The sequence below is a fragment of the Ammospiza nelsoni genome, chromosome 5, assembly GCF_027579445.1.
Source record: "Ammospiza nelsoni isolate bAmmNel1 chromosome 5, bAmmNel1.pri, whole genome shotgun sequence".
Lineage (NCBI taxonomy): Eukaryota > Metazoa > Chordata > Aves > Passeriformes > Passerellidae > Ammospiza > Ammospiza nelsoni.
In genome coordinates, this window is record NC_080637.1 from 52946359 (window position 1) to 52973600 (window position 27242).

At 43.7% G+C, this 27242-nt stretch overlaps 1 protein-coding gene across 2 annotated transcripts in view; it reads right to left on the reverse strand.

Moving 5' to 3' along the window:
- ABTB3 (ankyrin repeat and BTB domain containing 3) overlaps positions 1 to 27242 on the reverse strand; it is a 162553-nt gene that overhangs the window by 27573 nt on the left and 107738 nt on the right. For both annotated transcript variants that reach the window (XM_059472098.1, XM_059472097.1), the window contains exons 4-6: positions 18010 to 18162; positions 5959 to 6124; positions 2515 to 2604 (exon numbers count right to left, since the gene is read on the reverse strand). In XM_059472098.1, coding sequence (XP_059328081.1) covers positions 2515 to 2604; positions 5959 to 6124; positions 18010 to 18162 — 409 coding nt within the window. The remainder of the gene's footprint in view (positions 1 to 2514; positions 2605 to 5958; positions 6125 to 18009; positions 18163 to 27242) is intronic.

Consider the following 27242-nt stretch of genomic DNA (forward strand, 5'->3'; position numbering starts at 1 on the left):
TGGTGACAGTTAAAGAGATGCAAACTATATCCTTAGAAAACAAAATGCTATTCTTCAGGTTGCTCCTTCTATTTTCTATGCCTTAGTGTCTGGTGCCTCTAATGTAGACATTGGGGAAGATGAAAAACCATTCTTTGCTTCAGTTTCCCTGTCTTAAAGATGGGGGTATTAATATTGATGAGGTTCACAGAGATGGTAGAATCTAATGAACATCTGCAATCCAAGGCTGTGCACTCAGATGGAGTGTGACACTAAAATTCAAAATCTTGTTATTGATCTTCAGAGGAGGACTAAAATCAGAGTAAAAGATGCACCATCTCTCTGTCTCACCAGCCAGCTCTGCTTTCACTACCTTGTCTGAAGCACTTTAATCCATACAGGGGAGCAGGGCCAGTCATTAAATATCCAGTTCCAGCAGCAGCTCACATTTCCAAGTGCCACATGCAGGGTTTTGCTAGATGCAGGCCCTCAGTCCCAAGGACAGGGATGAGGGCAAAAGCTGAAGACCCGTGCATGCAGATCCCACAGCTTGCCAGATCTGCACCAGCACCTGGCTGTTACCACCCAGATTTGCCCAACAGAGAGCTCAAAGGGCACCACAAGGAGTGTGCTGGACTCTGAACAAGGACACAGGGCTCCTTAGGGGCTGGGCTGGGTCACAAGGAATAGGATTGAGCAGCTCAAGCCTTGGGGTTTGGGATGTGGAGCAAGAGCAGCAGAGGGGAAGGATGGGCAGGACCATGGCTCAGTGAATGCACCCAGCTCCTGCTCAAGCATGGTTCCCAGCACTGTTTGGGGCAGTCCATGGAAAGCAGCAAAGAAAATTAAGTCATTTAAACTCCTTTGCTCCTTTTTGTTTTGTTGGTTTTTCTTCGGTGTTTTTTTGTTTTTTTTTTTTTTCCAAGTCAGAGTTCTCTCCAACACAGTGTTTGCAAAAGACCTGTGCCTGGACAAGCTTTTAAGGATGAGACTGGCTGAGCAGCTACAGGTCCCACTGACTACAGAGCAAACTGCAGCTTCTCAGCACATCTGGAAATGAGTCCATTTTCACTAAGGGTGGGCAATCAAAAAGGGAGGTGCCCAGCATTTGAGACTACTTTTGGAAACATATTTGCAAAGTGAAAGGGAGAAAATTATGCAGCACCTGACAGAGTATTTATTTTTGTTCATGGTTGATTTGCCTTTTTTTTGCCGTAATTGCCCAATTTGCACAGTTGGTTGTGGTGTGCACAAATCATCGTATAATTGCACACCATAATTATTCACAGTTCTTGTCCAAAAGTGTTTTCATTTGATTTTAGAGCAAACACTCTACAGCAGTGAACTGGGGAGGTTCACATTTCTCACTGGAGTTATTCTCTCATATGTCAGCAGTTTCAGGAAGACAAAACTGTTTAAATTTGCATTTGATTCAAGCCTGGAAGATTACTGGAGCAATTGGGAGGACTGCTCCTAATGAAAATTCATCCTAGGAACCAAATAATGACACTTCACATCTGAGCCACGAGGCAGGTTTAAGGAAGAGATCAACCTCCCTGCCCATCCAGTCTTTGGTCTGACTAGGGGTTCAATCATGCAGTTACTGCCAGCTCTAAGAGTCGTGTGCTTGGCTGTGGGGAACTGAAATCACCAGCTGATTTCACAACATGGTAGTAACACTGTCAGTCTCCTATGGCGGACATCAGTTTCCATTTTTTAAATTGGACTTTTTAAAAGTGCAAAACATCTGTCTGAAGCAGTGACTCCAATTTATCAGCTCGCTCAAGTCCAAACAGAACAGATGGAACACAGATAAGTGAAGCAGACAGCTTAATTTACTCATGACCTCAACAAATTGAAACTGGAATCATTAACAAATAACTCTTCACGGATTTTCAAATGACTCTTAAAAAATGTACATACCTGCATTGCACTGGGTTGGACAACAATCTGTTTGGTGGACAGATTGTCTGAGTTTGTGATATGCGTTCATCAATGAGACATTTATATTCTGGAAGCTTCAAGCTCCCCATCCAACAGTTTTTAGCCCAAGGCACTTTGTAAAACAAAACAATGGAACCTATATGGCTCTTGTGTGCTGGGGATGCTTACTTGGAACATCCATATGCATAGAAATGCTGAGTTTTGGCAAGTTACCAGATGGGTGTTTCTTTCACCTTCTTCATTTAAAGTCAGCTGAGATTCAGTGAGTCCTTGTAATAGCATTAGAGCTGGGCCTAGGGCTAGTGCCAATTAACGCCTGTATTCATTTGCAGTGTGCAAACACAACTAAATCACTGTTACCTGTGGGTTAACTCCGGTGACTGGACCCCTTCTGTGCAGTGAATCCCAGTGTTAACCTAATGCCATTTGATTTCACTGATCATTTCAAATGGTCCCAATCCCAGATAAAACAGATTTGTTTTCTTTTTCACGCTTGAGATTTTCGCTCCGCTACAGGGAGGTATTTCCAGGGAGTAATTTAAGATGTAAACAAACAACAGAAAAAAGATACAACCAACAAAAAGTCCTCACCTCAGCATTCAGATCTGCTCCAGCATCTAGCAGCATCTGCACCATAGCCTCATCACCCCTGACACAAGCATACATCAGTGGAGTCATGCCCTAGTCATTTTTTGGAGTTAAAAAACAAAGGAATTGACAAATTTAACACAGAACTCTCTTTGATTTTTAAAAACAATTATTTAAGTATATATCATCAAGACTAACAGCATGTATTTAATGAAAGCCATTACCTCTGCTACAAACATGCCCCTCAGACTAGCAAAAGTCAAACATTTTGGTAAAAATCTCAATTTTTGTTGTCACTTGTGCTTACTGCTTGTATTTTTGATGTTATCTTCAGCATGGTGAGTGAAACTAGGCTCACCAGCCTCACCTCCATCGTATACTAAACTGAGCACTTTTGTCTTTGGAGCCCCAAAAGAGACGTGTTTTCACCAAAGCAACCATTATTTCCACTGGTATTTTAGAAAGACAAGAATTCTATTCAGTTTTCTATGATCAGAGTGTCTTAAAACCTAACTTTTCAATTACTAAAAGAGCCTTTAAAACATCTCAAGCTCCCTTTAAGATCAGTCAGATTTGAGCACAGCTTTTTCAACATGGATACTGTAAGGGGCTGGAAATGTCAAGGCTTTGTATAGCACTCCCTAGCAAACATGGACTTAATTTCAAATGAAATGCCAGACAGCTTTGTTGCACATTACTGGCTCTAGGAAAACACGGCCCTGCTTGGAGAAAAAGTGGATTAAGTAACCCTTCACTACAGAATCACCACAATGCAATTTGTATTAATCTGAAATACCTGCTATGCCTGATCACCATTTCCCTTTATTAGGGAAGTACTGCTGTGGCTGTGGTAATGAGTCCAGATGAAACCATGAACAAAATTATTAAACCTACTGCAAATTATAACAGCAAAAGCTGCTTATTAAATACACTAGGGGGGGTTGACCAACAGCCACCAGTTGCTTTGCAGTAAATCTCCTGAAGCATGCAGCTACCTCTGATGCATGTTTACAGCCTGCCTTGAGGTCCCCCAGTAAATCTGCTGTCAGACCACAGTCCATTTGCTATTTAACCCAAGTGCTGCTATGAAGGGAAGTTATTTTCAGGGAAACTGGAGGTACCTGTCCTGGCCAGACACTGAGCTGTGACACTGTTCTTCCTAGCAAGAGCCCAGCACACTGTTTTTGCTGAACTACCCCAGTATTCTTGTTTGTATGAAGGGAAGGCTGCTCCTGTAGAGACAATATAAAATAATGTTTATGCCTGCAAGGTCCTTAGGTCCTCCCTGAAAGTCATGGAGCATTTCACAGGATCCAATCTGCAGTGTACTCATGGAATAAGCACTTGGGTCCTCATGCCATTATTGAGAAAAAATAAGTTCACCCTTGGCAAGGAGAGTTCTTGGGTGACTTGAAGGTATTTGCAAAGAGAATTTGAAAGGACTTCAGCCACAGTCAGTGGCAAAAGATTTCCTTTGGCAGTCAGTAAACACTACAGGAACAAACAGGACCATGCAAATTACAAAAAAAATGTGCTTGGGCCTTGGAATATGAGGATGGGGTAGCAGCTTAAAATTAAATACATTTTCCTTCAAATGTTTTTTCAGTTTCTGTAAGTGGCATCACTGGATAATTAATTCAAGTGTTCATTGAACACAAGGGGTCTAATCAGATCTGTAGAAAAGAATCTGAAAACCAATCTGAGCCCCAGTGCTGGGGCTCCCCCTGCAAGACACAGCACGTGGGCAGCCACAGTGAGGAGTCCTGCAGCAACATCCAGAGCAAAAGCTCAGCCTGGGAACCATGCAAGAGGTCCTGACCCTGCTGCAGCTGAACAAGGACTTGACACTGACTAAAAGGGGCCCAGAATGTGATGCTGCAGTGTCAGGGTTTTAAAGAGTTAATGAGGATTTTAACCTCCCCTTCACTCGCACTCCTGTCCCAGTTGCTTTTGCCTCTGCCAGTCCCCCCAGGCTTGCCCTGCAGCTCAGCCTTGTGCTGCAGCACCACTCACCCCTCTCTGCACGTGGGAGGAATGGATTTTTAATGAGCCCATCATTAGTGTTCGAAGCACACACAGGAACACAGTAACAATGTGTACAATCAACATAAGGGGCATTTGGCTTTTGGCAAAATGTGAAATTACTGTCTTTCTTTCAGCTTTGTATGACCTAGGGCTCTGTCCTGCAAGATGTGGGATCCTGCAAGATGTGGGACATTTGATCCAGCGAAACATTTAAGCACAGGCTTAACTTTCACTCAAATAGGATGTAAAAGCATGTGTTCAGAGTTAAGCATATGATTAGGTACTTTGATGAATCAAGCCAGAGTGTTCCCAGTTTTCAGCCTGGAGGACAGAGGAAATATGCTGTGAAAAGTTTCCAGGTTCAGACTAACTTAAAATAACAATAATTTTAAAAAGTATGAACCTTGGAATGAGCAGTTCAATACTGTATTTTTTTCAGGAAGTATTGCCCTCTTCTAAAGCTTTTCTCAGATGAATCCACAATACTAACTCAGACTGAAGCCACTGAACAGCAATGTAATTCACATTCCTGGAACAGCTTTCATCTCAGAAGACCTAAACCCATGAACACTTCAGCTCTTGTCCCTTGCGACCACCTGAGAGGTGGCAGCCACCTGGCTCCTGTCAAAAATTATGACACAGCTCTGGGAACACGCAGCAATAAACTTTCATCAGGGGCACCAGAAAGGTCAGGGGACTCTATTTCAAAAGGAAAGGTTAGTATTCATAGCCATCATCTCCCTCTGGGAAGGGGGAACCACCTTGGTGAGCACTATGGTCCTGCAGACAGCTGCCAGTAGGCAGCTGCAGAGGGCAGCTTTAACCCCAGGCACAACCACCAGCCTCACGGAGGGGTAATCCAAGGAAATTCAGGCTCTTCAACTGGTGGATGTTGGCCGTGATAACCAGTGCAGGGGTAACTGCAGAGATACTTTCACATCTGTGAGGTTCAAACTGGATCGAAATCCATTAAACAGCATCAGCAATTTACCATTCACTGACAAGGTGGGTGGTGCACATGAAGTGGTGACAGATCCCAGAGCTGTGTGCAGTGCAAGGCTGCTCACCTCATAAAGCCCTGTCTCACAGCACTGTGCACGGCTCTGAAGCAGTTTCAAGTATTCAGCTCAACACTAAGCTCCCTTGGGATCTTCCTCTGCCTTCACTCAACTCAGTTCACTGTTAAGAATATTTCAGGGGATGCAGTCACCCTCATACTGAGTTACCTCAGTACAGGCAAATTGATACAACTCAAAACGACCTCACTTAATGTGGATGTTCACCTGGCAGTGCTTTAACTCAACGAAGGGGAAGCATTAGGGTCCTGTCTATGTAGAGCTGAAAGCTGGGGCTCATTTCCTGTGACAAGCAGACAAAACTCTCCCATTGCACAGCTGCTTCCATGAATGTCCATGCCGTTACCTGCTCGCTCATGCTGTTGATCCCATCCGGCCCCAGCAGGGATATGGCCTGCTTAACCAGATCCGTCCGGCCGCAGTTGAGCATCCGGAAACCCAGGTCTTGCTTGAACTTTGCCTCGGTGGCAACTGCATCCAGCTTCCGAGAGGCACAGAAACAGTCGTCGATCCTGCAGGGGGAGAAACCAACTCCCTCAGAGGACAGGCAGAGGACAGACCTCCCGAGGAAAATAATACTGTGCCCTGGTTTTGAAGGATTTAGGTCACGCGCGCATCCATTCTCCTTTGACCTGCATGTGCAAGGAAATTGCTGAATGGGAAATGACAATCCAAGATAATGGGAGACTGCCCTTGGTCTATCTTTCATGGGACAAGTTATAAATTTCAATAAAAACTGGCGGGAAAAAGCCCAGCTTGCACTTGATTTTGTTTCCCTGTTTAGGCAATGTACAGTACATTCTCACCACAAGTTTTGTCTCTGCATGGCAAGGTTATCCAATTCCCCTGATCCCTGAAAACTTCCAATGACTTCAGTAAGCTTTGAACTTACATCAAATGGATGTATAATCGTTGACAATAGACCAAAGAGAAAATAATATCACTCCAAACACCTTCAAGGATCTTACCAGCATAGTCCCAGTAAATGGGAAGCTTTTCTGGAGCACAAAGTGCAAGTCACAGAATCACAGGCTGGCTGCTGGCTGAGGTTGAGCAGAACCTCTGGTCCATGTGATGCAAGCAGGGCCACATATGCATAAGTCCCCCATGGACTTGCCAGGCAGTCATGGCAAAACACAAATCCTTTCTGGCTGTGTCTAACAGACGACATGTCATTCTTTTAAGGTCTTATTCCAAAGGTCTTCAAACTGTGAACTGATATTAATTTCAAATGAAAGAAAGGCTAGGAGTTATTTAGCCAAGATGTGAATCTACAGCTCCAGAGAGAGCCAGGCAATTCAAATCTAATGTTTATCCAAGTTGGTTTCATCTTGCTAAAAGACATATTTGCTTTTCTTTCATGCTGAGGAGTGTCTGGGGCAGAGGGTGGAGTCCAAATCCACAGCGCTTTTGGTGTGAACTTGGATAAAGGACTCTTTGGAAAAACACCACTTTAAATCTGCAAAAATGCTAGGTCAGAAAATGACGGGCTACTATTGAAGGAAAAACAAAATAGAGATCAAAAGTGAAAAAGTCAAGCATACATCAAATATTTGTTTTTCTATTTCATATGTTAAAAACCGCCAGCAAATCAAAAGAGAAACAGAAACAGCACATCACTATCATTTAAATTTCTTCTTCAAAGTGCTTTATCAGACCTTTATAAAATATATAACACTGCTTAATATTTAACAGCACTATACAACAAATACACTGTTTATATAGAAGCAGTGGCATGCAGCAATAGCTGCTGCTCTTCCTCTTTCAAGAGAGGAAGGAAAGTGAAATGCAAAATACAAAGTGTTTTGATCAAAGCTCCTGCAGGTTAGAAACCAGTATCTGATCTCAGACTTGCTCTCTGCTGTTTTGGACCACAACCAGTCTGGAGGACACCAGGTGTTTTGTTGATGCTCATTCTACTGCACAGTTTGGGTTTTGACTGATAAAAAAAATTAATGTCCTAAGAATGCAAAAAAGGTATGCTTGGAATATCATCACTCGGGGAACAAGGATGACATTCCATCACCACAGGATGCTGCAAGATTAATGCACAACACTCAGTCACAATAAACACACTGCAACAGCTATAACAGATTCTGCACCAGCAACGTGCCCACAGCAGAGAGGGAGAAAGCAACGAACAGCAAGGCTGGGTTTTCTGCAGTACTTTCTGACTGAGTTTAAGTAAAAAGCAAAACCAGCACAGACATATGCAGGGCTGAGCTCACTAACACTGAGATCCATGGGAGCAATCGAGGCTAAATGCATTCACACCACATGGCACATTTCTGACACAAGAGCTACAGCAACATTTGGTGCTTGCTGTCCCCATAGCATGAGATGCTGGAGATCATCTGGGCCCTCCTTTACGGCATGGCAAAGATAAAGCATGTTCAGAAGTTAGGTGGTGGAGGAGAGACCTCCCAGCTGCAGATGGCATTCCCAGATAATTTTGGGCTGGAAACAAGGTGGTTCCTCAGCAAAGTGCAGCTATGGAAAGATTTGACATCCTCTGCAGAGGTGTCTGTTGCTGTGAATCACTGCCTGTGTTAATTCACTGCTTCATCATTTGTACTGAGGTATGTAACATACACTGAATAAAAGGGGTCAGACTCCGACAGAGCTCCACTGATGTCAGCCCAGCTCAGTGCATGAAAATGATAGCTGATCATCTCCTCTTCAAAAAAAAAGCCAAACTTTGACCTGGGTTGCACACCCACAGAAAGGAGGAAAGAGGAACAAGGACCTATCTCACCTAGCCTGTATGGGCTCCCCAGATCTCTATTCTGGCATGTGTTCAAAAATCATCAGGAACTCCTCCATGAACTGGCTCTGGTCTCCTGAAAGTGAGTCAGTTCACCTGCTTACTACAGCCGAGGAAGGAAAGCCATAAATTCTTGTTGATATTTAGTATCAGCAAATCAATACTCCTCAATCAGCTGGGGGGATAAGTGTCTTGGTCCAAGGGCTGCAGGGTGCTACAGCTGTAAAAACAACGCAACAAGAACATGGATGCAGAGGAATGCCTGGGCTGCACAGCAGGTAGCACACCAGCGCTGACGAAGTCAGAGCTAGACCAAGTTCCACAAAGCAAGAAACCACAACTTAGTACTAGGGGCCCACTGCCTTTTTTATACCCCAAACAGGACCACTGTGAGTATTGCCATATGTTGACTAATAAACTGGATAGTGATCAAACGGGTGAGTTTATTAGAACAGGAGCATGACACAAAGGAAAGGAGCCGAGCATGAGGAGAGAAAGCAACTTCTCAAAAAGCCAGAGAGATTACTGAGTTAAGGAAAAAGAGATTTAACATGTAGTGATAAAAAGCAGTGAAGAGACATCAAAAAATGATCAGGAGCTACAAGTACAAATAGAAAAGCACAGCATCACTTTCAACACTGGAGAAGGCCAGCTGGGAGGATTGCATGGCAGACAGACCGAGCTGTCACATTTAAAAATGAAAAGTGGAAAACTAAAAAAAAAAAACCCAAACCCATCAAAAATCAAACCTAAGCCAACACAGCACTGCATTTTCTCCCAAGTTCTCCTTCTTACCATTCACTGCATAATACTGATTCCAAAAAGAAGCAGAGAGTGTCTGCTCCATATTACACTGTGTAAGGGGACACTGCTCCATCGTGGACACCATCCAGAACCACAAGCATTAAAGAATGCAAGATAAAAAAAGAGGAAGTGAATCTACTCCCAGGTTTGACTCACTCGAGACTCTTTCACTTTGGACTCTTTGACAAGCTCTGAAGAGGTGGGAAAGGGATGGGAAAAAGCTTGAAACACAAGGCTGACGAGGAACAAGTAAAGTCAGCTAAATATACAGGGTCACTTTTGAGAGTTGTGAAACTGTGCCTGCTAAGCAAGGGAACAGAGCATATGTGCATGCAGAGCTGGAGCCCTCCCCAGCTGCACTGTCAGCATGGGGCCATTTTGCCAAAAAGTCTTTGTGATCTTTCCAAGTGCACAGGAAGCTGACACCAGCCCAACAGCAGGATGTCCCCTCCAAGGCTACCATGGTTTGTTGCCAGAGTCTGCCAGCCATCAGCATTCACACAGGTCATCCTTTCCCCAAGACGTCACCCTGCAGAAAAGGTGCATTTTCATCAAATGGGCTGGGAAGGCTGATGGGAGGAACAATGTTCCATGGATCATGGAGGGACAATGCTCTTCTGCTCCTCTTCTACCTAGGGACAATCTCAGGATGGTAGGACATCACCACACCAGTTGCTGACTGGGTCAGGCAAACTTTGAGGTCTCCCAGAGATGATACAGTGACAAAAGTAGGACTGACCAACATACTCTGAGACTGATAACCCCTCTCTACAGACACAGTCCATTCTGAACTTCCCTATTTAGCACCTATGGGGCTGGGTAGGCTGCTTGGCACCACCATCATCACCACTGCATAATGCTCTCATTCCCAGAATTGAGAAATTATATGTTTGAATTAATAATACACACTTATCATAGGCCTTGTGCTCAACAGCAAATTCACTCCTCCAGTTCTGGGGTTCAATCACAGAGCCCGTCAACTCCCTTCCCTTCCCTAGTGTGAAGCAAGCCAACAATTGCCTTTAAAAATAAAGAAAAATTAGAAACAGATGAAATTATTGCAATTTTACATTTGCAGTAAAATTGTGACCGCATTTTTTAACTCACAATGCAATACAATTTTCTCCAAGTCCTCTTTTAATTCCTGACAGATACTGCCTCTACAGCTGTTATCTTCAAGATCATTACAGTGTTGCCACTGCACATAATTAAATGGACTGTGGCTTTATATGGGGAGTGCCATGGTAACATTAATTATTTGCAAATGGTCACTGTCAAACACTGCAGGGTGACCATGGCACTCCATCATACTCTGAAGTACTCAAACATCTGAAAGGAGTCAAAGATAATCTTCTTCATTTGTAATGAGTCCTAGCAGTACAGCAAATTATTTTTCTTTTCCCAAACTCACATTACAAAAACATAATGTAGGGCTTCTACAGTAGTGCTTTAAACACAAGGGATGTTGTTTTTTTTCATTTTCACTCCGACTGGCTAAGAGGGAGTCTGTGCAGATCTTTAATAAGTTACTCATGGGTTGAATACGTTTGGGAAAATGGATGATTCAAAGGCAAAGTGTTTCCATCGTAACTGGCAGACGCAGTTGATTCAAAAGAAATGGAGTGCAGTCTATGACGAGCAGCAGGACAAACGTTCTCCATGGCTCAGATGAGCAGATCACTGCACTGACAGCCAAGCACCAGAACCTTGTTTGCTCACCTGGGACTCCATCACCAGCCCTTTCAACTCAAAGAGTGATAATCTATTAATAAGGCCCATCTCTCTAGCTTTGTAGAATTCATCCAGTTTGTCCTAAATATAAATGAGGTCTTGAGTCAGAAATTATAGTTCAGCTGGTTGGAAGCCTGGAAGGAGTTGTCTTTCAGGCAGCAATAGACATGCATTTGCAATGCTGAATTTCTTGGGGTCATGGATCACCGTTTTGATCTGGCCTGCACAGCCCATAGCACAAAAGGGTCTTGTTCCTTGCCTGGGGGTCTTCAGTGAGACTACAGACACAAACAACAAGAGTGGGAGCAGCAGACAATTTGATTTAAATTTGTGAGCACTTTTTTTTCCAATGTGGTGCTTTACAAAGGACTATAATGCTGATATTAATAGAACTGCAATATAAATACTATATTGAGACAATTATTTGCATTTTCAGTTTTGGAGAGAGGAAAATGTAGGCACAAACATGTTGATCAAAGTGATGAAGAGCACTACTTTTTATTGCAGAAATAGAATATCTCCATTTACTTTAATCATGCGTTAAATTAAGACAAGAAAAAAATACTCCAAATGTTTATTATCCAAACACTTATTCTTGTCAAAGGTCTGAGAATAAGCTGGTTACAAATACTGGAAAATACATTTAAAAAGTGATGTGACTATCAAATCAAGACACAAATCTGTATTTCAAAACACTCTTAATACTCCAGGTTCTGTGTATATAGGTCAGGAACCATGTTCAAAATTAAATCTGAGCTCAGCTTTTGAACAAGGTCACAGTGCCATAGGAAAGTTTCAGTACAGACTCATCTTTCATATATATAGATAGCATAAGTCTTCACCAAAGAGTGGGAAATGGTGTGTTATCTGTATCCTAATTATTGCATTCAGGAATGCAATAAAAGGGACAGAGCATATGACAGAGCAGCAATGATATTGCTTGCAATGGGAAAAAGAAAGTTGGATCCTAAAGGCCCTAAAAATGCAAATGTATTCTCCCCTAAAATTGAAGGAGAATATGAGGCCAAGGTCCTTCCCCTCAATAATTTTTTTTATTACTGCTGTCTTCAAGCAGACATTTGGCAGGACAGGTTGAGATTCACCTCAGAAACCTGTGCTCTAACTCTAAGTAATAAAATCTCCTTCATCTGCTGGCACCATGTGTCCCAAGGGACTGCTGCATTTTGTCAAGTAGCTTGTTTGCTACTGCTCACATTTTTGTATCTAATTACAGCAATAGCCATGGCTGGTGTTAAAAGATTAGTGAAAATTTGTAGGAAAAACAAGGACATTCAAGAAACTAGGCCAACATTAACCATTCCTACTTGAAGGTGGCTGTATCTAATGAAATAGCAGAATTTCTTGGTAATTTTATACTCTCTCTCTTTCTCCAGAAACTCAACCCCTTTACCCAACAAATTTTAAGAAAGAAGGAAGAGCAGTGAAAATAATTTTTTCTGTTTTCTAATCTCTATTTATTAAAGTCCATTTATATTTCCATGCTCTAGTACAAGCACAAGATTTCCAAAAATAAAACATTAAATGCAACTCTTCTTCTTTCACTTCCAGGTCAGAATTGTTCACATGTGGTATAGTAGTAGGATGACACAGCAAATGGTACAGACTACTCCAAAACAACAAAATAACAAATCTTCCCTTTACATCATTGTATTTTCCCCTTTCCATAGTTTTAAGAAAGCTCTCTTGAATGAGCCAAGGATGCTCAAATAATACTTACTTTTGAGAGTGATAATCCAATTTTCCTAGAGAGCCTTCATTAAGAGGGATGGTCCCAGACAGAAAAGCAGACTTAGGTATTCCCAGGACAAGGCTAATTGGAAATCAGGACTGATTTTCAATTAAAGACAGATTTTCCAAGGTGCTCAGACCCTGTGTTTGCCCAGAGATCTTTCTGGATCACAGCTACAAATGCAACTCAGAGTGCTGGGTGAGCCTGCCTGCGAAGGGCAGCAGCTGAGGGAGCACACGGGGCTGGAGGTCAATAAACCTGGCCCTGTGCTGCAGCAAGGCTTGGCTACATCTGCACCTTCAACCTGAGCTTAGCATGACTTGCTAATATTCACATACTTTTGTGTCCATGCTGACCTTTAAATAGTGTATTTTTCCTTCCAAAGTGTTTACTCCTGATGTATTTCTGGACAAGAGCCACAGATTCCCTCAGCACACACTTTGCTCAGCTGAATGAGCCCCTTTCTTCATGTTTGTCTCCATGAGAACATTCTGTTAAAAAACCAAATCATCCCAGCCCAGTTCTTTCTACCTGGTCCAAAGGGAATATTTTTTTGACCAGGACACAGGATTTGTGCTTCCACATCACTTCCTACCACTTTCACGTGGCACCAATACTTTTCTGTTTCTACTGGAAATACCTTTCCCAATGCACATTCAAAATGCATTTGCTTTTTTCATGGCTGAGGAAAAATCTACTTTTGTGGTTTACAATCATTCTGAGATTATATACTGCTCTACAGCCTTTACCACCACCTTTCCAACACTCAGCTCTCAACACAGTATATATTAAGATGCATATATAGTGTATATGTTACATATACACCGGAGTTTGTGTATTTTTATTTAAAAAATACATTTGCCTTCAATTTCTGGAGAACTGCATTTCCATTTGTGGAAAACTGCATTGCATCCCATTTATTCTGTCCCAGCCCTCAAGGTCATCCACTTTTTCCTGGATGATTTCCCAAACTTCCTCTGTCAGGACAATGCCTCTCAGCATCATGGCATCAGCAAATTTTAACTTCATGAGCACACTGCTATGATTTGTGCCAAAACCCTTTCTGAAAATTAAAAATTACCAGTTTTTAAGAATGAGAGCTGAAGGTCCCTGCTTGCAAGCCCCTCTCAGCCAGCCCAGCCCTTGCCACCTCTCTTGAAGCCAGCCCCTGCTCACTTTCCAATTTCCTAACTAACCCCCATCTTCTTGTGTTAATAGATCCCTGCATGGACTGTATGAAATCTTCACTCAAGTCCAAAGAGATGAAATTCTACTGAATTTCCTTGGGGTAGAAAATCAGTTATCTTATCAAAAAAGTTATTAGATTAGCCTGGCAAGATCTATCTTTAGAAAATCTGTGTCACATTTTATCCCATTTTTCCCTCAACAACATGTCTTTAATCAGTCTTTGCTTGAAAAAACATTCAGAGGCCTTGCACTAACTGCCTGGAATTTTCCTTGGATCATTTCTCATCCTTTTCAAATGTTGGGCATTACTATTATTAATCCTTAGAGTTATGGCATCACTCCAGGCTTTGTTAAAAATATTTCCCTCTGACCCCCTGATTTTGTGAGGCAGCTCTTTCTCATCGCTGGAATTGAGGTTATTTGGTCATCCTGATTTGAGTGCATTAAGCTGCATAATTTTCTCTTCTTTTATTATTGTTTTTCCATTTTCATAACCTTGTTGCTATTATTTGTTTTTCCTTTTCCAGCAGGACTTTCTCCCCCCAAACCAGAGGCAAAGTATTCACTAAAGTTCTTGGGTGATGACCTCTGTTGGCACTGATGGACACATCTCACAGGTGTTCCAGCATCTTTACATCCTCCAGGATGGCCACGATATATTGCCACCAGAAATGAAGCCCCTGACCCTGATAAAAGGCACAGCAGCCTTTGAGCTGAGCAACACAGGATGTTCCTCCCTCTCTGTTTCTCTGCCATCAGCCTCCAGCCCCCCATGCAGTCATGCACCAGTGATCCTCCCCACCACATGTCTAACACACTGGGGTTTGTTTCAAACACACATCCCACAGAATGGAGGAAGGAAAGATGTCCAAAGACCTTCTTGTGTTTAGCTGGAGCAAGGGGAAAGGGACCCCTTGCAGATATGGTGATGAGGAGAAGCCAACATCTGTTTGCAGCCAGATAGTGCCTGTGCAGGCTGAGCAGTGATGCTACCTTATTACAATAGAAAGACAGTTCAACATAGTTTTTACCACCAGGCCCCTTTCAGACAACAAATTACTTTCATGCCTTCAATAACAAAAGGTCTAGAATAGGTAGCAGAGTACCCTATTAATGATTCATGTCAGCAGAGAGCCACCTCAACTGACTACATCCTGCTGCCTCAGATGGGTATAGGTGAGGCTTTATTTAAGTGTGCTGTTCCCACTGTGACAATATCCTGGACACAGCTTGGCTTTCTGTCTCAGTGAGCTGCTGTGCATCCAGCACTGAACCCATCTGTGAAAGCCATCTCCTTGCAAAAGGTAGAAACAACTGGTCTGTCTAAAGCCTTCTCTCCTGGGGGAAGGTGAGTGCTTACATCCCTGCTCATCTCCCAGAGCTGACCAGAGGAAGAAACTTTCTGGCACATCTGCTCCTGTAAAATGAAAAGAGATCAGGAAGGAGACAAGCAGCTCCTGACTGATTCCAGCTTCCCTCACTCCTCTACACAGAGCAAGAGCAGCTCCTCTTTCAGAAGAGGAAAACATTGCAAGAAATTAAAGAGATGGGTTTTTGTAAAAGGCTCGGAAAAAGGGCAAAAAAGAGGAATGAAAGGCAGGAAGAAAGAAGGGATGATTTACGAAGCCACAGAATGGGAATCTCACTGGTGGAGTATGTGATTATGCCAGGAAGTGTCACATGGATTTGCAGGGAGACCTCCATGCTGTAGCTCAGATAAGAAGCTAAACATTTGGGTTTTATGCAAACTGATCCTGAACTTCATAGCCTTTGAGATCCTGCCAATCTCTCCCTCTCCCCATATGCATGTTTTTCCATGGAAGCTGCATGGAAGCTGATTTTGCTTTATGCAATTGCAATGACAGGTTGTGAACCAACACTGTGGAATGATGCAGTGTCACCTGGGACCATGGGAACTTTTGGGTTCAGGTCTCTGTGTTTCAGGAACTAAAGAAGAATGCTGCAAAAAGCCTAAAAATTTTAACCATTTTCAAGGTTCTACTTAATAAAACTTTCCCATGGAAGTCACAAAATTTATCAAGCTAGCACTTAAAATCCTCCAGCTTCCATTCGTCATGCAGCTTACTCGGAAAGCCATCCCCTGCAAAGTTGTTGTATTCCCTCCCCCAGTGTTAAAATTTATGGAATTGATGCTCCTTGAGGAGTTAAGAATTGGAAAGTCAACCTCCCTAATGGGGAGGAATGAAGGGTTGGTGTTGGCTTATGAAACTCAGGAGTGCTGAGGGTCTGCTGAATACAAATAAAAAATTACAGGCTGCAAAGTTCCAAATTAACATCCTGATGACTCACATTGCTCTTCAGAAAAGCTCAGTCTTCCCTTTGATCTCAGGATTACAGGCAGCCAGGGACTTATTGGCAGCCATGCAAAGAACCTGCTGCACTACACCAGCAGTAGGCACAGACCTCAAAATAAAACCCAAGGTACACGAACACTCATCTGCCAGCACAGCAGAGAGATTGTCATTTTGGGATACCAGTGGATGAATCCAGCCCCTGCAGTCAAATACAGACACACTGCAAAGGCTGATCTCTAAAATCTAGAATTTGCCTCAGGAATAGTTTTCCCTTTTCATTCTCATCTGATCAATCCCAGGCCATGCTCTTCAGGCTCATTCCCACTTTTAAGACAAGCAGGGCAACTATCACTTGTATTCTTTATGAAATTAATTTTTGATGGCAACTTTAAGCACTGGTTTGTTCCCCATGATTAATACATTCTTCTGCAGTATAATACAAATCTCCACAAGTTCAAATTATTCTGAAACTTCCTAATAAAAAACTAAAATTGTATAACAGTTGATAAGAGTTTTTTATATATATATACATGTATACATGCACACACACCATCAAAATAAAATTTTGGGTCGTATATTGTGGGGTTTTTTTAACCACGGGTATTTTAGTGTATCTACCTTAATTTTTAAGATAGAGCATATAGAATAGAAACATTACTGCCTTATTTGTAATCCTACCTAAATACTTGGAGAGGTATTAAATTAATTGTGCCTTTTCAGATCCAAGTACCAGGTCTTCAGACAGTGTAGTACCTGTATCTGTATGTCCTGACACGTCAGGACATACAGAGAAGGCAGCACTTCTGGAAACGAGGGCCATGGTGGGCACACCAAAGGGAAGCAATTACAGCCAAGGTTTGAAATCTGAAATGCTCATGACATGGCTTTTGAAATTCCATATTTTTTTCAATTAAAAATTAAATAGCTGTGACTATAAAAAGCCTGTGTAGATCAGGAAGTGAAGTATTATACTCTCTGTCAAAAGAGCACATCAAGGCCAGAGTCAAGAGAAGGCAGCTGCTCCCATGCAGGTCACAGCTAATCATGTAAATCAGCCCTCTGCTTTCTGTGTTGCAGGAAAGAATGCATCTACTGCTGTATTGAGAGGCAGACTGCTGGAAGTTGGGGCTTTGGTACATATTTAGGATACCAGTGAATCATTTCTGCTTTGGCAGATTCAGAATGCCTATTCATATGAACATCAAAACCAAACATATTCTTGACTCCAGAACAGTCCTAGAACGTACTTTTCTCCAAGTACATAATAATAAGGCAAAACAGACATTAAAAACATATCCTGGCAATAAATACTTTAGGACTTCATTAGGAAACCAAAAGGTCACATCTGATACATGAAAATGTCAAATTATCTAGGCTGTAATTTGAGTTGACATTAGCATGAAAAATACAATTTTACTCTAAGAAGTAGTCTTACCTCTAAGTTTAAATGTACCCTTAAGCATTAATGCTGAAAACAAAGCCCTGAAAAATATCTGCAGCCCTGCCAATTACATTTCGGTATTTTATAGCAAAGCAACATGAATCAGACAATTAGCAGAAGGTTTCAGCCCCTCATTAGCAAGCAGAACCTAATAGGAAGAGGGAAAAAAAACCCAAACATCACCACGTAAGCTCTGATCGAGCTGTGAGATAGTCAGGCACCCATTACTATGCAACCAGCTTATCCACCGATGTGAGCAAATACCAGGAGCTGATTTTGCAACACACACGGCGAGCGCCGAGCATCCCTGCGCCTCCCAGCAACCACAGAGCCCCGTGCCCGCCCGCCTCTCCCCGGCAGAGATGAACACATTCCGCACAGCCCATCTGCATCCCGGGACTTACTTCAGCTGCCGGGGCTCGCAGTCAACTCCCGGCAGCAGCAGCCGGGCCGCCTGGCGCACGTCATCGCTGTCCACCGAGAAACTGCGCCGGTGCCCCGCGTGAGCCACCGCCACCCGGATCCACTCCATCAGCGGCGGCAGCACGATGAACGGCCTGCGGAGCACACACACATCAGTGCCAGGCACACGAGCAGCATCGCGGTCACAGGTAGAGACAGGCAGGGAGCAGAGGGGAGAGGGTGTGTGCGTGTGCATATGTGTGGGAGAATGTAAATACGTACAGAGAGAAGGATAAGGAAAGAATGGGAGAGCAAACCAGCTCAGCAATTTTCAAACAGGTCTAAATCAAGATGTCTCATCCTGTCTCCAGGGCAGGACTATTTGGAAAGTGAGATTTATGAGCTATGCTCATCCATGGGGCTCCACGAGGTCAGTGCACCCAACTGGCGAATTCTCCTCCCATCCTTCCCATGGTGCAATCCCAAAAAGAGGACAGGAGTCTGGCACAGGACCACGTCCCGCTCTGGCTGATGCACTGGCCTGGGTAGAGAGAGGGGATGTCCCAACACTGAGATGCTAAGGATGGAGAGGGAATGCCCCAGGAAGTCTCCAGCATCTCCTGCCGATGCAATGGGCACCTTGTGCTCAGTGCTGAAAGTGGGGGATTTTGCAGCTAAAGTGAAGGTTAGCTGTGAGCGAGGTCAGAAATCAGAAACCAGACTGCTTGGTCTCACTTTTAGCAGTATCAAACTGCTACACCTTTGGGTGTCAGCTGTTCTGCCAAAAAAACATACAAAAGTGCCCCCAAAAGTCAATGTTGGGATTCTGAGCCACACCCTCACAAAGTCTGGGCACTATCAGAAACACGGTCCTTGACTCCACAATACCTGGACAGCCCCATGTCCCAGCAAGAGCTGCCCAAGCTGGAGATGAAGCATGCAGCACATATAGTTCACTCCATCTATGCTAGAAATTATTTGGGAACCAAGAGAAAGATGCCAAACCACAAGTAAAAACCATAGCTTCAAGTAGTGTTTCAGAAGAAAACTAATAAAATAACTGCAGCTGAACACCTTGAAGGTCACTGCAAGTCTCTTGCTTGCCTTTCCTTCTGTGGTCCCTTTTCATGGAGGAAGGGAGAAAAAAAGCCTGCATTAGCTGCAGAGTAGGCAAATATTTTACATTTTAAATGTACAACTTTACCTCAAAAAGTTATATCCTGAGAAAAATTATTTAAGAAGATGTTGACTCTGGAATATCCTTTTCCTATTTATAGCTCTTTATGCATTTATTTCCCTTTTTGAGGACTTGGCTTTACATAGCTCTGATATTAATATTCTTGAGGGGGGATGAGAGACTTCAGAAGTGCCGAAGGACAGAGAAGCCCTGAGGCCACTGACTCTCCCTAGGACGCTGGGTTCCCAAATTTCACAGGCACGTAAATGAACAACCTCTTTTTGAAATATGACATCTTTGGCTGAGCTGCCACTTCCATAGTTTTTCTATTCCAACACATCACTGTCACCTCAAGACCAGGCTGCGTTTGTTTCCAAGGCTTTTGCTCTCCCTAGACGTGCCATGGCCACGTAAGGAGGCTGATAAGGACAGAAGATCATCTCCCACAGCTCACACAAAACAATTTCCTAGCCCAGCTCATTTGTCATGAGAGTGCTGGGAGCTAGAGGAGGAAAAGGGGGGAAGCAGGGGTGTATTTGTTCCTGGAAGGTCATCTTTAGAGCAGGAGGGACCCTCTTTTGAGGCACAAAATACCTGGGAAAAAGTGATCAGTAAGAGGTTTTCATCACTTGCTGAGCGTCTGAGCAGAAGGGGAGAGGCAAATCACAGAGTGAAACTGCATGTAGTTACAGATATAACTTGGTTCTAGAATACAATTAAAGGAAAAGTCAATTCAAGTTTATGTTTTGCATGAGTGAACACAGTTTGGATCAGAGAAATGAAGAAAGTCTTGTACACTGCCTTCCTGTAACATCTGCTGGGCAAACAGAAAAGCAGAGAGCTGGGGCTGAACAGGGGGCTCAGAGGTTCACACTTTTTCCTCCTCTTGTGCAGGACAGAAACTCAAAAATCTGCCCCACCACAGTAAGGAGCAGAGCAAATAAAAATATTTACAGGAACTCAGATAATTGCACTATAAAATTGCATTTTTTCCCCCCTTCCCAGTCTTGCAAATTTCACCAGAGAAATAGAAATGAGCATGGCTATTTGGTGTTATAAATTCCAAGAGGAAAGGGAATCAGTGTTCCGCAGAAGCAGGGAAATTTTCTATAAAGTCCAATTTCAGTCCCTAGATGAGGATATGGAGTTTGCTCACAACATATTACATTCCTTTTTCCGAGGGAAAAAAAATCATCACTGCATATCTCAGCATGTCAGGAAATTTGTATTTTGAGAAGACAACCAAATATGGCTGAGTGCAATAGGTTAAAAATACCCTCCAAGAATCTGTGCACCATGTGAAGGGCTGGGTTTTTTCTTTTAAATACTGCTTGTGTGCCAAAGAGGAAAGAGGAACACAGAGTTATAAGGGTGTGATAACCCACAAGACAATGTGACATCTGCAAGAAATATTTCACTTTTCAGACAGCACTGTGTGAAAATGGGTTAGCCAAATGCATCACATCACTGGCATATACACTGATTTATCTCTGGTACAAAGGCAGGTACCAACCAGGAGAATTTAGTAATTTTGTGCTCCAGAGCAGACACAGAGCACATAAGTCACCTAGTTACATGCTTTGGAAGCACATGCCTTAATTAAACTAATCTAACCATGGTGCTCAGCTTGATTCTGCCTGAAAGATATGGGAAATCAAGAGCAGCTCAGCTGCTGCACAAGCACCTTCCCTGGGCTGCAGGTGAGTGCTCTAACTTCCTCCTCCAGCCCTTCTCTGTACCTGCGCTTAACTTCAAATGCATGCTTCCACTCTCTAATTCCATGCAGTTTAAAGTTAAGTATGGGCTTAGAAAAAATTTAAAAAAAAAAGGAAAAAAAAAGCTTTTTGGCACAGACTTGTATTTTCCTGAGCTCACGTCTAAATGTCTAAATGGAAAAATATGCCAGATCAGGATGCAGGGAGAGGTCTCTGCACAGAGCAACTCGCATCCCACACACAAGAGCTGGGAGAGGGCTGTGGGAGGCCAAGACAAAGCACATTCCCAAAGGGTTGGACCCTTCTGGGCCCTGTCTCCCCACCCTTGGCAAGGGGGCAGCTGGCTCCTCTTGGGGTGTGCCTTCTCCTATTTCATCAGAAAAGACAATTACGAGTGCCCCACCAACCCTCACATCCCTGGTTCCTCCTCCCAGGCAGCATCCTCCCCTGTTCCCTCCTGCCACCCAGCACTCCTCTCACATCTATTTTTGAACAGCTCAAGGGCCTATAAGTTCCTATGCCTTGAAAACATCTGCAGGTAGCAACACCCTGCTGGCACTACCCCACAAGGGACAAGTCCTCACTGTGCTGCCTATCAGAAGTCCTTCTCCCCACTGCCTTCACACACTGCAGCTCCCTGCCAGCACTCTCCCTCTTGAGTGGGGCAAACAACCCCTCCCTACCCCATCAGACCTCAAACTTATCTCAGTTTTGTGGAGCTGGAGCACTCTGAATTACAGAATGACTCATCAGAAAAGCAGATGTTACAGGGAGGAGCCCAAATGTAATCATAAGAGGGGTTCCCTAAAGCCTGCACTCCCTCCAGAGCCACACACAGCCTTCCTGGGCTGCCCACCACTCCCCCTCCCTCGCCTGCTGGCACACTGAGGTATTAAAAATCCTGTCATGCATATGCAATAACTCAGGCTTTTCCATTATTATTAGCAGTAGTAGTAGTAGTACTGTTATTGTTATTGTTATTGTTGTTGTGGTAGCAGTCTACCTGTATGTAAACAGGAGAAATTGTCAGGTGGAAGACCATGAGAAATTGTGCACCATAAAATGCAATAGGATGCTTCATTATTTCTGCATGGATCTGTGAGAAGATGGATGAAGCTCCTGTCTGGACACCAGCTGCTGCAATGCCAGATTTGCAAAGCACTAGGGCCAGCACTCTGACAAATTCCAGCTCCAAATAATCTCTGGCCCTGGTTTTTCACAGTTCCTACCATCTTTGCAGGGTGCAGAATTCCTGCTGGCTGCTGACCAGATTCTCAGTCCACCTTCTGCCCAGAGCAGGGCCACTACACACAACCAGTCTCCTTGACTTCCAGCAGTTCTTCCCCTCGCCAGCTGCTCCCTCTCCCATACAGAGAGTAGGAACACTCATCACCTTTGAATGCTCCTAACACAGGCTCACAAACCCTGGATGGGCCACCAGCCCCTCGTTCCCAGCAGAGCCTACAGTGTGCTCCAGGTCCCAGAGCTCATCAGTGCACATGAGGGATTCCCAGACAATCAGAGTGCTCCAAAGAAAACATCATCATTTCAAGTGCAGCAACAACAGTCTCTCTGTTTCCAGGGGCACTTCACACTGCTCTTCTCCAAACACCAACAGAGCCCTTGGCCCACTCATTGCACTCATTCACTGCCTGTATTAAATCAAACTTTAGGGAGAGGACTGGCTTTACAGTCACAATGGGAAGAGACAAATCTCTCAGGCATAATCCTATTGGGATGTGAAGTCCCAGAGCTATCTCCTGTTGTCCCTGCCTCAGCTTCCCAGCTGTGAAGGGGACACAGCTGAAAGACCGGACCATTCTCTAACTTGGTTCAATTGCTACAGTTGCTTCAGATGATGTTTGCAGGATCCTCTGGCTACTGAGGAGGGTGGTGGTGCTGTAGGTGTGGGGTTTCTTCTCTCACTCCAGCCAAGGATTGCTGACTGCCAACCTTTATGGATACAACAGGCAAATTGGTACACAGAGGTCGCTGCTGTTTAAATTTGCAAAAGCTACCAAGTAAAAGTTAAAGATGCTTCTCAGAAGCATAAGGCTGTACTTTTACATAAAAAAGCCTTTCTAGATAAAGGTAGGGAGATGTTTTTTCTTGCAGATATGAGTCAGCAACTTTAACATTGTAAAAAGTTCTTTATACTTGTTTGTTTTTGTTTTCATGGGTGGTTTTTAAACAAAATCCCAATATATGAATTGAAAAGTATCCTAAGTTCTGACAAGTTTTCACTAGGAACATATGATGAAAATATATATGCAACGCTAGTCCATTTTTAGCATTATTGAAAGATAGAAAAACATGGGGTTTTCCAATATAGAGCATGCATTTCAGATGGGTTTCTGGGGTGAAAAGCTCATTTATAGTTACACCATAAACTACTTGTCTTCAGAGAGAGCAAATACTTTTTGATGCCCCCAAAAAGCTGCCAGTCCAAATCCTTCCCAGAAACTCAGAAACTCAGCAGTGCCAGCTGATGCTCCATGTGAGCTCATGCAGCCACTCTACACAGCTGCTCTGCCACCCCAGAAGCCCAGCTAAGGGTGACCTAAGTAGCAAGTTCTGCATATCGTTCAGGCTGAAGGATCAAACCTCCCTGCTCTCACAGGAGCCTCAGGAGACCTGCCTAGGCAGAAGAAGGATTTATCCTGTGGCTTTTGTGCACCAAGACATTGGTGCTCCAGAGTCCACAAACGGCGATCTGCAAATCATGGGTTTTGAACCCACAGCCCCGGCTGGAATGAGCTGTCCCTGTTACCTCTCCTGCATTAAAAACATTAATGGCCAAGACTTGAAACACAACTGAGTCAAAGTGATGACTCAGCCAGCAACCACAAAAGGCCAATATTTCACTGGCAGTTTGGACATGGGATTTGACACGACTGGCAATGGCATAAATCCCTGAAGACACAGAGCATTCAGAGTGCAGCACAGAACAGCCTGGATACCATGCAGTTCTCACTGGGCTGCATGCAGTTTCCTCTATTTAAAAAATCCTATGGCCGTCCCATGGACAGCAGAAGTCCAGCTTGATAAAAGAGATGAAGAATACAGACCCAGCCCAGCAAGGATATTGCTCTGTAACAGCCAAGCTACAAATAATGCCTGAACTATTTCTTGTAACATGCGCCATCTCACATGCTGCAGGCAGCTCCAATAACATTGCTGAAGGGATTTCTAGGAGGTGGGAAGTTTGATATTTAGCATGCAAATCTAGAGGACTTAGGTAAGGATGCATTGGGATTTCTTTTCAGGGGTTCCAAGTCCAATCAACCCTGCTCTCAATTTTGACTTCAGCAAGGCTACAGCTTTACTATGTGAAGTTTCCAATCAAACAGTGGATAAAAATAGAAAGGGTTACATGGGGCTATGGCATACTGGCACACCAAGCATGTGCAATCCCTTCTGCATAGGCAGGTTCATTCAGGTTTCACTGCAGGGCTCCCATATTCCCAGTGCTTTACTTGTTTTTCATCAGCATTCTTCACCACTCTCTCCACTCTCTTCTGGTCTTTGCTGGAGACTAACCTAGCCAGGGAGTCTGTACCACAGAATAATTTAAACCAAGGACACTTTTCCCTAGTTCTCTTACTGAAATTTCTCTATAGGTATAATCTGTATAACTGCTGTAGCAGTTACAAAAAGGCTCTGAAAGAGTTCAAATTATTTTAAAAGTTATTTTAATAGCATGGAAAACTCCTCTCATTAGAGGAGCTGCATCACATTAATTAGCCAGCTACACCAATAGCTACTCAAAGCAAGAAACAAAATTGAGGTAGCCCAAACTCTTTCCATTAATAATGAATGACCACAGTCTACAATTTGCAGGTGTATACATGTGCAGGGAACATATATCTTTTTCTCTGTGTGTCCATGTGAGCGTGCAAGGCAGGCAGAAAGATGAAAAGTAAGCAATAACAGCCCATGGGAGTTTCCTAAGGGACTGCTCCCCACAGAGGGAAAAATAGTTAAGGTAAAGTGAAAAGAAGGTTAGAACCAGACACATATCTATCAACTCAATTAAGACTGGAGGAGAAAAGCTAACAGCTGCCAGGGGTACAATGCTCCTCCAAGGTGGAGCAGCAGAGGAAGCACTGGAGAAGGGACTTGGCTGCCCGTGAGCAGAATTAATGGGTGGTTCTGGACTGGCTGAAATGCTGAGCCACAGCTTCTCAATGAGCTGTTAATGGGGAACACGGCAAGTTAGGAAGTAATGAGGACTTTGTCAATACAGCTGTGGATAAAAGGGGGTAAGAAACCACTTAAAGAAAAACAACATCACACAAATCTGCAACTACAGATTCTGCACTTCCCGGTGCTTAAGAAATTACTTGCAATAATTTTGGAAGCATTATAGGGGCTGACAAGCCAAACATAACCACGGGACAGATCTTTTTCTTAAGCTAGAAGCTGCAAGAAAGAAATCTTAACAACGGTTAAGATCATCTACCCTCATCTACAGTTCTTTTTGGTTGTGTTGGTTTTTTTTTTAATTCCCAGGAAAGCAAAAGAATCACAAACCTAAATAATCCGCAGCATCCTGCAGGTGGAAGCACTGGAGGAGCACTGCTTTTGTAGGCAACACCCAGCACAAGATAAATGGCTCCAGCACATCCCAGCTGGGTGCAATAGGGAAAGGGGACCCCACAAAGAGGTCCACCCTCTCCCTGTACCTCCATGCCTGACAAAATAACCTTTTACATGGTATCCAGGGTCAGCAGAACTGGCTGCCAAAAAACCAGAGAGTCTCAGCCAAAGTGGCCAGATTGAAGGAATATGAGTTTGGGGTAGGAGGGGATCACACATCTATCTTATGGTTGGATTTGTCAGAATTTAGGAAGTGGGGAATATTTTCCAGGTTTTCTAAGCAATTCTGGCCACTCTCCACTCTTCCTCCTCCCATGAAAGCAGTTTCCCCTCCCCCAAAAAGAGTTTCACTATATAATAATTTTTCCCTTTTATTTTCTGTAAAGATAAACACAATTAAAAATATACTGCATTCTCATTTCTTTAATTCCATGAAGAGCAAACACAGAGAAATGCTCCCTAGAAATGAAGTGCCGGATTTACTCAAAGGTAAAAATACCTTTTTATGTGTCCCCCAAGGCTCTGAGGGAGGTACTGCTTTCTGAGCTGGAAAGTGCTAAGCCAGGCAGCAATGCCACCATACTGGATTCCCCTCTCATATCCAGCCTCTGCACAGGAGGACATGTACAGCCTTTGCAGCTCAGCCTGATTCAGAGCCAAAATCCAGGTGGGCTGGAGATGAGTAAGAAGAACAGGATGGTTTCACGGTGCCATCAAGCCTTGAAAGTGCTGTGAGAATTCTTTGGCTGCATCACACAATCCTCTCTAGCCTGGGCTTGCACTGTCAGGGAGGAGGGGGCCAAGACAGTAGCCAGGTTGGCTTCACAGAGAGCCAAAGAGAACCCCTCTTTCATGAAAATACTGCCTCTACAGCCAGATCCACACTGTCCTGGCTTCTCTGCACCAGCAGGGACACAGAGAAGCCAAGGACGGGAAAGATGCCTGGACCTTCTTGCTTCCTTCTGGGCTTCTTACAAAATACAAGCAATTGCTGCAGCTGGAGAGCAAATACAGCAACAGATATGTCACAAATCTTGCAAATATTTTGCACGTAAAAGTGTCATGTTTAATAAACCCATTTCCCTGCAACTCACAAAATCCCATCATGGAAACTGAAACCATCAGAGATACGTCATGGACCACAAAGCATGACTGCCTGTAAAAAAACAAAATATGGGAAATGGGTAGGAAGGCTCCTCAGAGCACTACTGATAAGTCAGCCTCACTGTTCTCCTTCCCGAGCAGCACAGGGTGGTTCCATCCAGCTGGTGAAACTCCAGAGCTCAGCCCCATGGGAAAGGCCAGGCACCATTCCCACTCCGGCACTAAGTGCTAATGCATGTTGGATTGGGCAGCAGGAGATGAAGCTGCTCCTTGCCGAGGTGACCACAGGCTCTTGGCAATAACACGGAGTACTCGCTCCGGCCTCGCCGCACGCCACACTCAGCCACTGCCCTGCCAAGTGACGGCGCCCTGCCAGAGCAGGCTTCAAAATAAAGGAAGAACAATTGCCTTAAACAATCAGCATTTCTAGGGCTCTAATGAAGAGGACATGTATTAAGGCAACCTCAGAGAAAGGAAAACATATTACAACAAATGCTGAGAGTGATTTTCCAAATATTCCTGCCCTTTTTCACAGCAGTCTGAAGAAATCTTACAAAACCAGAGGCTTAGCTTTATTCACCCCTCTATTTCCTCTGGTTCCAGTAGCATTATTCCCACAGATGAGAACTACAGATCAGGT